This window comes from Equus asinus, chromosome 7 (assembly GCF_041296235.1).
Source record: "Equus asinus isolate D_3611 breed Donkey chromosome 7, EquAss-T2T_v2, whole genome shotgun sequence".
NCBI lineage: Eukaryota > Metazoa > Chordata > Mammalia > Perissodactyla > Equidae > Equus > Equus asinus.
In genome coordinates this window covers 38,411,086-38,423,149 of record NC_091796.1, presented here as the reverse complement: position 1 = coordinate 38,423,149, position 12,064 = coordinate 38,411,086, and the positions used below count along the sequence as shown (strand labels likewise).

Below are 12,064 nucleotides of genomic sequence, written 5' to 3'. Positions count from 1 at the left end.
TTTTTGTATTTTTAATCATAGCCATCCTAATGGGTGTGAGGTGATATCTCACTGTGGTTTTGATTTGCATTTCCCCAATGATTAGTAATGTTGAACATCTTTTTATGTGCTTATAGACTATTTGTGTATCTTCTTTGGAAAAATGTTTATTCAAGCTATTTGCTCATTTTAAAAATCTAGTTGTTTGTTGAGTTGTAGTTCTTTACATATTCTGGATACTAACCCCTTATCAGATATATGATTTGCAAATATTTTCATTCCACAAGAATTTGAGTGCCTATTACGGGTCACGAACTGTACCAGATGCTTGAGAAATATCAGTGAATGAGGCAGCTCATGCTCTCAAGAAGCATAAAAAAATAGTGGGGTCAATACAGCAGATATAATGTCCGTTTAGTGGGGTACAAAGTTATCACATTGCTTCTCAAACATGCAAAGGAAAATAGAGCTTATTTTTTATAACGGATGTTTTTGCTTCTTCAGTCCCCACCTCACCAGGTGGGGGATGGGGATGGTGAAAGAGGTGAATTAAACTATTCAGCTCATTTTATGTTCAACTCCCTAACATGGCTATTTCTCCTTCCGCCCTTTTCAATGCCATCTGGATGTCTGTGAAGCGGGGTTTACATTCCCTGTGGTGAGATGGTGCCGTGGATTGGGTCTCAGATGGGCTTGCTGTTCTCTTTATTTTCTCTGGTCTCTATTCTGCACAGCTGTGGTGCTTGCTCACCAAATTTGCAGCAACGAGTGATCTGTTCTTTTGGCTAGCCTGGAGGCCAGTATCCCTTCTTGGTGATTTGCCTCCACTTTGGTTCTAGCCACCCCTCTAAGGTGTGGCTGAGACTCCCAGCTGATCCTGGGCCTGCTGGGTCCTGCAGCTCTTAGCTACAGGATCCACAGTTACTTTGTGCAGTGATCCCACCTCTCCAGCTGGTACAATCAGCTATTTTCCAAGGTCCCATCAGGCACGGAGAATTGCTATACATCTTCTAAGCCACATGTTAGCTGGTGGAGAGGCTTTGCCCGACAATGCACTGCCATTCTTACAACAGTCCAGAGTTGGAGCACAGGAAGTGTTGAGCAATTGTTCTCCCAATGCACTCACTGGCAAGTGGGCCCAGCCCTCTCCCCTCTCAAGTTCTCTCCCAATCCCCTCCAGAATTTCTGCAGAGGTTCCATGAAAAGGTGAAAGGACACTGTGTCTGACCTTCTCTTTGTCTCACCATTCCCAGGATCAGAAAGGCTTTTTAATTTTTTTCTTTTGCTACCTCATGACTGCTTTGTGCCCAGAGTATCATTCATCTTCCTCCTCTTCCTTGGGGCCATATTTGCAGTTTGATATTTTAAAAATATTTTGTGTGATAATTGCAATGCGAGGGGTAAGAGACTGCTACGGGATCCAAGAAGGGTGTAGTGGTGCTCCCCAACCTACTCTTGGGGTGTTAGGGTAGGTTTCCTGGAAGAAGTGATATCAAAGCTAAAACCTGAAGAACACAGAGGAGTTAAAGTATAGATGCTGGATAAAAATTCACAAAGAACACATGTAAAGGACCCAGAGGCAGGATGACTTCTGATAATTCAGAATGTCTTCAGCACAAAGGAGGCAATGGCAAGAGAGAAAAGTTGAAGTAAGCTGTGGCCAGACCATAAAGGGCCTCAAAAACCTTGTTTAGGAGGTCTGACTTTACATTAAAAGCAATGGGAAGCCTATGTTTTGTCCCCATGGAAGGGATATAATCAAATTTATGTTTTAGGATGAACACTCTAGTTGAAAGAAATGAATGCATATGAAGAAGGCAAAGTTAAGGGCCATTTGGCTCCCCCTCACTCAGGGATAAGCCACCATCTTGAATTTTGTAAGGACAGGCTAGAAAAGCATAGAGTTAGAGGGTGGATCACATAAGCATGTTTAAATGTTAAAGAGATAGATCCTGAAGGCAGGCAGGATGAAGAAACAGAAGAGGGAGAATAACTGATGGCAGCCAAGGACCTTCAGAGGGGGGAAGAAATGGTGAGGGACCAGAGAGACCCTTCTTTCATTCTGAGGGAGAAAGGAAATTTCTCCCTGAAAGAGGGAGAGTGTATGAATGAGGTGTAGATAAGCTGGTAGATTTGGTGGCAGAAGGTTCTAAGTGTTGTCATCGGTTTTTCTATAATGCAAGAGGCAAAATGATAGTCATCTGCCCATGAAGAAGGTAGTCAGGATTATGGCAAGCACTGTCGGCTGACTCAACATTGTGCCCCATCCCCATCTTCCCTGCTGCTTTCCCTCTAGAGGTTGAAAACGCATGCCTTACCAGACACACTTGCAACAAGGAAACATGCGCTGAATTCTGCTGGGGTTTCTTGGAAAACTTTTACTTTTCCTAGTATAGGAGACAGCCATGGCCAGAGCCCCGCTTCCTCTCTTCCTGACTTGACCCCAGTTGTCAATCTTGGAGCTAGGACAGCTCTCTTGCCTATCTGAGAAAATAAGCATGAGACCAAAAGAAGGGCACACACACCAGCCAGACCAGTCATTCTTCAGCTGCTGACTGAGAGCCAGCAGCAACTCACCCTCCTGATTTCCTGTTGCAAAGTCTTATTTGTTTAAGCCACCAAATGTAGACTTTGCATCCAGAAGCATTCCTGATACAGGAAAGTTTAAGGACAGTGAGGAACATGTCTCTGAAGAGAATGGGAGAGAGGTAAAGAAGGGACACAGGATTATCAATAGCAAAGGCCCAGTTGAAGTAAAATTCATTTAAAAAAATAACCAATTTCATTTTGGAGTATTTACTACATGTGGAAATTAACCAATCTGATGGGAGTGCTAATATCATGCTAATTTTTACCAAGGTTAGCCCAAGTCATAATAATTCTCTATTTAGATAAACTAGCACCTTCTACTCGTTAGACCTATGTAAGTGAAAGCTACCTCAAAGTGCACAGCAACATCCTTTAAAGATTCATGAGTACTCAGACGATATGATTCACATGACTTTCTGGTGAGGAGGTTCAAACTATTCACAATGAAGAGAATGCAACCTTGCAAAGTTTACGGCAGCACCAAGTAAACAGACACTTCCCTCAGAACACTTGATTTAGATTCTGTCATTTTATTCATGTAGCGCCTAAGAAACTCTTTCCATAATTAAGCAGTAATTCAACATACACATCTCTCTGAGACATTTGCTGCTTTAATAGATGGCTTGTTCCTCTTTAGAGAATGAGCTCCAAATCAAGACTCCTACATTCATTTTTAATAACTAAAAATATACCAAACTCAATAGATATGCATATTACTAGAACTAGAAAATATAATCACTATCAGAAAATTCTCTAATATTTGTATTTACTTCTCCCCCTACTCATCTTCTATTTATCAATATACTAAGCAAAGCACAGTAATGCCACATTTGTTTCTGGAGTTACTCTAAGCACTAGATGATGGCTGAATTTTTGATAATGAAATGTTTACACTTCATGAGGAACCCAATCAAAGAAGTTCACTATAAGCCCCTTCTTCCCTTCTCCTTCCAAGGACTGTCACTTCTGATGTTTGCTTCCAGGTTGGCTAACTGGCACCATGGAAAACCCAGTAATACATGTATTCTTGCAATACATACAGAGTTTTATCAAGAAGCCCTGGAAAAGGGAATATTATGTCCTATACCAGCAGAATAATTTTAATAACATACAAATCAGTCATTTTATACTTCAACGTGGAATCTGACTGAATTAAATATGGCTAAAACTTTGGTGGACTCTTTAAATTGAACTTCAGTGATTTCCTCATTAGTACAAGAGGATCAAAATCCAAGGTCTCACTACATGACAGCTTGTCTGGAAAGTGATCTCATTGAGAATGCATAAGACCCTGAAAAGGCTGTCTTCTGAGGCCTGAAACATGCTGACAGCTGATTTTTGCCAGAAAGGGGGCCGGGAAGAACACTGAAGGATAGTCTCCAGCTATGAAGGGCTTTCTTTTCCAGGTAAGCTGTGGCACGCTTCCCCATTACATGCCATGCTGCCAACATTCGTGTTACATCAGTCAGTCTTGTTTGGACGGTCTTTTCTTCAGCTCCCTTTTTTCTTTATATTGAGATAGTCATCAACCTTATATAAGCATCCAGACAGCCCTGTTTAATGTGTAGGCTCCTGTAAGTTTCATAAGAGATTAAGTCCCTTTACTCACCTGCCTCCTAACAATGACCCTGGACATTTCAGCCTAGGTCTTGAGGAACATATTCTACTGGGCTGCCTCAATCCTATTCTCATATTTTGAATCTGGTAACAGAAAACAAAAGGAAATTTTTTAAAAAGTGCTTTAATCTTTGGTCTGAGAACTCCAATGCTCAAGTGATGAAATGGAAAACAATATCCATTTTTTATACTGAGTAACTCACACGTTCCTTCTCAACAGGGAAATGTACTTGTCTAAAAAAGGAATATACTAGTTCATTATTTGTGTTAATAATGGAAATAATAGATGTCTGAGAATCTTTTCAAGAGCTGCCCTAGGGATGGAAATCTGAATTAAGTTTTAGAATCTCAAACATCTGAATTGACACTGTGTTGATAAGCAGAAAAGCAAACAATGCTGACATAAGATAGTCTATATTCTCCCCTGTGGCTCTGATGACCCTCAAAAGGAAATGTGCCCATTATAACCAATAATTTACTCTAAAGGGGTGTTTGTGCCTTGTGTCCTCTCCCCTGTTGAAAAAGCTCTGAGTAAATGCTTTGATTCCCTCAGGATACTGATGGGACTCTTTCCTCTAGTGTGTCCTTTTTTATGTCTAAAAAGATTAGAGCTCTGACTAAAGGCTTTTCCACATTCGTGACACTTGTAGGGTTTTTCCCCAGTGTGGATTCTTCGATGCTGAATCAGGACTGCACTTCTGCTAAAAGCCTTTGCACACACATCACACACGTAAGGTTTTTCTCCACTGTGGATTCTCTGATGGAGGATAAGGGCTGAGCTCTGACTAAATATTTTGCCACATTCATTACATTTATGTTGTTTTTTTCTAGAAGGATTTCTCTGTCTTCTTTCAAACCTGCCACCTTGTTCACAGGTTCCTCTATATGTGAAACTCTGGGAAGTATTCATATGAAGGGTGTTAGAAACATCATAATGCAGTTCTATGCCTGAAGAAGTCTTTTGCCTCGAAGCTGATTTCACATTTATAGTTCTGGTGTCTTTATCTGAAATAATACAGAAAAGCAAATGTCACCAGTTCTCTATTTAGAAAGACAAAAAGGGAAATAGGATGATCCAAATGAAACATATATGAATTATTTATTAGCTAGCACGTTTGTAAAATAGCATCACAGTGTGGAGGATGCAGAAGGTAAGGCAGAAAACACCGAGAAGATCCTAAGGCAAAAGAGAAAGGTTTATATTCTGAGGAGGCAGTCAACTAGAAAGGTGAAAAGTCTATGCAAAATGTACAATGGTAAGTTGGGTAAACAGATATGTCAGAGCTGAGGAAAGTTTGGAAGAAAAGAAAGGGCCTAAAGGATGAGGAATTACTGGAAAAGCAGAGGAGCAACCGAAGGAGAGGAATCAAATGTGGCAGTGGGAAATAAACGAGATTCAGTACAAGAGCATCAATCAACAAAACAACGGTTTAATATGACAAATGAATCGATAATTAAGCAAAGAAAGGAGATGAAAAAGGCCATGGGGTTAAAAAGGAATACGGCAAACAAGGTCAGAAATAGAAGTTAGGAAAAAAGAAAAAGAAAAGGCGGGGAGGATTATAGGCTAGGATAAATGACATCTCAAAAGATCAGGGATAGTAGAGTATTCTACAAAATACCTCTACTCTTATGTGTATTTTATAGTACTAGTTTGAATGACCTCATTACTGGTTTAAATAGAAATCATTTTATAAATGGTAAGAATTCTGTCTCAAATTCATTTCTTATAGTTCAAACTCCAAAGTCATGTCAGTGTCTAATTACTACCACCAAAATCCTGGCAACAGTCAGCACCTGACAGCACGGAGACCAAGGTCACCTGCAGAAGCTTTGATAAGACATGACTTGGTACCACAGAAATCATGTAGCGGGCTTAGGAAATGGTTCTGTTACCCTATCACATGATTTTCCTTCGCTATGCCTAGTTTTACAAGATTCTGGGCCTTCTGTTTTCTGTTTCAAATTTCTATGCATCTTTAAAAAAAATGTAGGAAAGGCCCCTGTGGGGATATTCAGAGGTAGAACGTGGTTCTTGCCAACAGCAGGAGCCCAGGACCTGGATTTCTGTAGTGACCACCACACAAAAATGCGGAGGCCGGGATGGTTTCCCTCCTTATCCTGAGGGAGTATGAAAACACTTCCACTTTTCTCCTAGTTAAACCGAGACAACTGCTAGACTGGAGGTGTTAAGTGCCCAGTACAAGCCTGTTAGGAGCAGGTACTTGTGAAATAAGAGTGAGAAATCTTTTCTAAATCTCTCTTCTCTACCTTCTTGCTCAGATCATGTAGACCAATGTTAGACCCAGGTTAGACTGTAACCTTGGGGTCCCTCACAAGGTGGGGACAAGGCCGAGTTGGAGCCCTCATGGGCTGAGACTGCTTGCTCCTACTTCAGAGTGCCAATGTTTTTCTGTTTTATATGTTAAACTCCACATAAAATTTCATTTGAGAAAAGGGTCATGCTGCTTAAAAAAGTTTGAAAATCCAGATGGAGATGATGTTAAGAATTTTTAAAATCTGAAGATTTTATAAGAATCTACGAGAGACAAACAAGAACAAAATACTGAGAATGTTCATTAGCATGACACATAACGGTGGAAGTTCCCACAGTGAAGAGAAGGCAGGAGGGGAGAGTTGAGACCACTTGCAGAAAGCAGCCTAGATGTGTGCGCCAAAAGGAGAGGCCGCTTTGCTCCCCACCATGAACCGAGTCCTGCTGCTCACCCTTTTGTCTTAACGAGTGAAGCTGCTTCTTCACAGGCTTGAGCTGGCTACTTGGTGACTCCTGGATGATTTCCCAAGGTGCTAGTTTCTCTGAAATCATGTCCTCATTTCGTCCAAAGACAACCTGGAAACAGGTATAACTGAGGCTGAAGAAGGGAAATCAGGTTGGCACTTGAGGATAAATTAACAGAGAAGAAACGATGTAGAAAACACTGTGGGACACCAGAAAAGGGAGGAAAAGGTAGAGCCACGTTCTACTTTCTGGCAGAGTGGGGAGTACCTTCACCATGCTACCCGTCCAGTGCTGCTGAGTGGGAGTACAATTTGGGACCTCTACCCCCAATAATGCACCAGAGCTCCTGACAGCCTGGTCGCTCAACCCCACAGACACCCTCTTACCTGCTCAGGTGGCCCGTCAAGCTCTTTCTCCAGGTCCTCCAGCATAGTCACGGCTTCCTCTCCATCCTCTGGTCGGTGATCTCGCAGCCAGGCCTGCAGCTCCTCGGGCAGGATGGCCAGGAACTGCTCCAGCACCAGCAGCTCCAGGATCTGCTCCTTAGTGTGCACCTCTGGCCTCAGCCACTGACGGCAAAGCTGCCGGAGCTGGCTCAGAGCCTCCCGGGGACCAGGGGACTCCTGGTAGCCAAACTGCCTGAACCGCTGGCGGAAGGTGTCTGGGCTGCAGCGGCTGCTCCAGGGGAGGCTGGAGTCCACATCACACGTCTGCTCTTCCTCTTCCATCTTCACGACCAGAATGCTGTCAGGCTCCTCTACAGTTTGTGGATGAAGTTTTAATGACGCTCTCAATTTCGCAGACATTTGGACTGGAAACAGCTCAGGACCAGTAGGCTTTAATCTTCAAGGAGGCGCAGCTCTCCTTACAGACGCTCCTTAAATCCGACTAAGGAAACAAGCGGAAACAAGACAAAGACAAATGCTTCTCAGAACAATACAACTAAGATTAGAGACATAAGACTGCACAGAAAGTATTGTCCTTAATCTAACATTAAGAGAATCTCTTTAAGAGAATCAAAGAGCTAAGAGACATTAATTCATAAGCATGAGTAATTCCTAATTTATTCTGAAAACCATGCCCAAGAGGCTGAGTAAAGATCACAATAAGAGATCAGCCAGGACTGCATAGGAGCTCTGGAGAATAGAAACAAGGGATGCCAGAGAAAAGCTATGACTCTGGAGCAGGTTCAGAGAGCCAATTAATTTTATCTAGCCTGCTGCAAAGAGCACTAAGAAATAGTCCCATGAGAGAGGTACTTAGGTGTGGATTTTTTAAACATTTACTAATTGTTAAAACAGTATTATTTTGACATTAAGGGAACCACTCAAAAGAAAAAGTAATCAGGGGCCAGGCCTGTTGTGCAGTGGTTAAGTTCTTACATTCCACTTCGGTGGCCTGGGGTTCGCTAGTTCAGATCCCTGGTTCAGACCTACATACTGCTTGTCAAGCCATGCTGTGGCAGCATCCCACATATGAAGTAGAGGAAGATGGTCATGGATGTTAGCTCAGGGCCAGTCTTCCTCAGCAAAAAGAGGAGGATTGGTAGCAGATGTTAGCTCAGGGCTAATCTTCCTCAAAAAAAAAAAAAGTAATCACATATTGCTCCATCTTAATGTATTTCCAGGTTTTCATACTCATTTCTACTTCCTATCTGTAACATCTCTATTACTTACTTAACTCTATCTTTATTGTAGGATATTTAGGTTGTTTCTGATTTTTACTATTAGAAATAACTCTGGGAGGCACATCTTCATGAATATGCTATTTTTCTCCTTTCCAATTATTTCCTTCAAGCATGTCCCAAGGCCTTGCCTTATTTAGGTCCAAGGACAGTGGCAAATTCTGTCTTGCTATATTATCGAATAAATTACAGAAAAGATTATCAATTCACAATGCCACTGGCAACATAATGATGCACAAGGGCAACAATTTCTCCAAGTATCATTGGCTTGTTAGCAGGAAGGGGGCCGGAAGACACTTTTCTTAGTACCATTTTACTGAGTACTACTATTTACTGAGTATTAACAGTTAACTGAAGACTAATTTAAAGTCTTTTATGTGTCCCTATTTTTTCCTCTTTATGTAGCCTACCACTCCGCCCCCCCGCCCTCACTCCACCAAGCACTGGTCTAGGCACTGAAGATACCGCCGTGACCTGAACAAAGCCTGTGGCTTCACAGAGCTTATACTCTACCAGGGGAGAGAAAACAATGTTACCCAAGAAATGATACAACTTTAGACAGCGATGCGCTACGATGCAAATGATAACAGCTGACACATAGAGAACTTCCTCTGTGCCAAGCACTGTTCTAAACATCTTAATAAACATAAACTCATTTAAATCCTCACGAAAGCCCTGTAAGGTTATTTTCAGCCCCCCGTTGTAGAGGAGGAACCTGCCCCGGCAAAGCTCCGGGGACGGGCCGATGGGCAAAGCGGCAGGCTGGAGTCTGAACCCCGGCCATGCCCACTATCCACGGGCTGCGCGCTCAGGAGGGAGGCAGGCGCCCCCGCGCAGAGAAGGGGCAGCAGACCCAGACGAGCCTGGGCCGGAACAGAGTCTGGGGTCCAGATCAGAGCGGCGGGAAGGGTTGCGGCCAAGCGTGGGGCCGTCTGCGGGCGTACCATCGAGGGCCCCCAAGCTAAAAAGGCCTCGGAAGCCCCAGGAGAGAAGCGCACGCGGAACGCCCTCCACCTCCCCAGGACCAGGAGCCGACCCCCACCGCTGCTCTCGGCCCCCACGAGACGAACCCCCGACGCGGCGCGGGGGGCTCCAGGGAACCGGGTGCCTGGAGGGGGGCTTCCGCAGAGCCCCAGAGCCGCGTCTTTCCGGGGAGGACCGACTCTCACTCCGAAACCCCTCCTGGAGCTGGCCGAACCTCCAGAAGTCCCGGGACCCCTGTCCCCCACGCCCCCACAGCGCCCGCTCCCCTCATCGCCCCCCTCCCCTCCCGGGCGGGAAGCAAACACCGCGAGACCGCGAGAGGCGCGCGGGCATGGAGGGGGTGGCGCGGCGCGGCGGGGTGGACGGGAGTGGGCTCGCCCCAGGGATGCGCTGGGGAGGACGCGGGGAAGGGGAGCGTGACGCGCAGTGTGAGGCAGGGAGGTGCGGGGACGAGGTGGGGGCCGCGGGGCAGGGCCGGGCGCGTGAGGAGGGGGCGGCGGGCAAGGGCAGCGAGAAGGGTGTGCGGGCGCCCGGAGGGCGAGGTGGGCTGCGGTGAGGCGGCGCGGAGGTGCGCGGCCACCCTTCCCCACCCATCGAGTGACGGACGCTTCTCCCTGCAGCCTGGCGGCGCAGAAGAGCCCTCGGCTCTCACCTCCGAGCCAGGAAGGACGACCTCGCGTTATCCGGGAGAAGCCGGGGGAAGCGTCCGGCTGGAAGCTGCTTCCGGTCCTCGGGGTGGGGTGGGGTGGGGGCGGGGCCTGGAACGGTTGCCATGGAGACGAGGCGCCGCCGCCTCAGGTTTCCCGAGAGGCTGGCCCGAAGCTAGGGAAACTGGGGGTAACCGCGCTGTGAGGGGAAGCCGGCTGCTCGGCGTCCCGGTGCAAATAAACCGGCATTGTTATTTCTCAGAGTACTTCTACTTACATTATTTCATTTACGCTTAAATGATAAATGAGTTATTCTCATTTTACAGAAAATAAATCCAAAAGTTGCGTGACTTGCCCAAAGGTCACAGAGAGGAGAGATTCCTGTGCTTTCTACCGCTAAGGACTTTTCGTCTAATACCATTCGCGCTACTGAGGTTGATTATGCTTGGGTATTGCCATTTTAAGGAACAGGTTTGCCCCCCCCCCCCCCCCATGCTTTCAATAGAGGACCTAATGGCCCTTTAAAAAGGTGAGAGTGCTCATACACATATTTTGGAACCAATATAAACGTATATATTTCCTGAGATAATCTTAAGTAAGTTTAAAAATAAATTTGAAGCTAAACGAGTTACAAGGCCACAGCTCCATACATTGGCTTCCTCCTCCACCCACTTTTACTAGGGACTATTGGAAAATGTACTTGTAGAGGTAAGTGGGGAATTAGACAGGGAGAGGACAGAGATGCTTGAAAACCACTTGCTAATTAATGAACAATAATAAGAAAAAAACCCTTCTGATGTTGATGAGGATTTTTAGGCTGCTTAATTTCAAAATGGCTTATGATGAGGATTTTTAGGCTGGTTAGTTTTAAAATTACAGATGAGATTCAGGCTCCAAGGGGTGGAATTTGTTTGCCCCTTTGTTGGGAAACATTTACATTTCTAAGGGAAACCTCTATCTGTGAAGATGCCTCCCTCTCTGTGCCAGGAAGGAGGGGGGGATGGTCTTATCTCTAGAAGCTCTTAATCAATGCCAGAGGCAAGAACTTAAATTGGTTACTGTCTGGCAACCTCATGTAACTGACCTCCCCCCCCCCCCACAAATCCTCCTTTGTCTTTAGCTGAGGATAAAATTCAAGTGGTGACTTCTGCCATTTACTCAATCCGGTTTGATTCTTATCTAAAAGCTGTGGGACCGCCAAATGGCCAGACCAAACGGGCACTGATACCATTTTAACTTTTTTACATATTCTTTGTCTTGTAAAGAGATAACTCACATACCTATGCCTTCAATTTAGCCTTACTCTCCACCCAACTTTGCAGCAGCAGCAGAGGCAGCAGAAGCGGCAGCAGCAGCTCTGCCTGCCCATGGGTCCTGTCCCCATGCCAGCGGCGGCAGCAGCATCTCCCCATGCCAGCAGCATCTCTGACTGCCCGTGGGTCCTGTCCCCACGCAGCAGCTTGACTGCCCATGGGTCCTGTCCCCATGCTATTCTACTCTCTAAATAAAAGAGCACTACTGCCAGATCTTAAGAGTCTAAGAAATCTTTCTTTCGACTCCTCGGCTCACTGACCCCACATCAATGTGACCAAAAAAAACCCCACGTATTTTGATCCTGGAGTCTGGAGTAATGAGAGAAAAGCCTGGTTTATTCAGTCTATACCAGACCTAGGAGGGTAAGGGAGAAACTTTCAGATTCCACTGTAGGGTAGGAAGACACATCCTCTACCCTCTGGATCCTTTTAGCTGGGATACAAATTAAATTGACATGAGACAGAATAATGGGAGAAAATCAAAGCTTTATAACATGTATATGTGGGAGAC

At 45.1% G+C, this 12,064-nt stretch overlaps 1 protein-coding gene across 4 annotated transcripts; it reads right to left on the bottom strand.

Annotated features, from left to right (window-relative positions):
* Positions 1–3,078: 3,078 nt before the first annotated feature.
* Positions 3,079–10,335, bottom strand: ZNF396 (zinc finger protein 396). Of its 4 annotated transcripts, XM_014829286.3 has the most exons (5): positions 10,184–10,248; positions 8,308–8,496; positions 7,312–7,813; positions 6,913–7,036; positions 3,079–5,190 (listed from the first exon to the last, which is right to left on the bottom strand). In XM_014829286.3, exons 3-5 carry the CDS (start codon positions 7,729–7,731, stop codon positions 4,661–4,663), a joined length of 1,074 nt encoding a protein of 357 aa, XP_014684772.3. In that variant the 5' UTR covers positions 7,732–7,813; positions 8,308–8,496; positions 10,184–10,248; the 3' UTR covers positions 3,079–4,660. The 4 variants fall into 4 exon arrangements, with proteins under 4 accessions (XP_014684772.3, XP_044630514.2, XP_044630515.2 ...); XM_044774579.2 differs by lacking the exon at positions 8,308–8,496 and having other exon boundaries at positions 10,246–10,335; XM_044774580.2 differs by lacking the exon at positions 8,308–8,496 and having other exon boundaries at positions 9,680–10,256.
* Positions 10,336–12,064: the final 1,729 nt, after the last annotated feature.

Excerpts from the sequence above, each read along its gene's own strand:
- ZNF396 (XM_044774579.2), bottom strand. The coding sequence starts at position 7,731 with ATGTCTGCGAAATTGAGAGCGTCATTAAAACTTCATCCACAAACTGTA. Across the intron at positions 7,037-7,311 it reads TTGACGGGCCACCTGAGCAG|GTTGTCTTTGGACGAAATGA; the intron begins GTAAGAGGGTGT and ends ACCTGTTTCCAG. Across the intron at positions 5,191-6,912 it reads TCACTCGTTAAGACAAAAGG|ATAAAGACACCAGAACTATA; the intron begins GTGAGCAGCAGG and ends GTATTATTTCAG.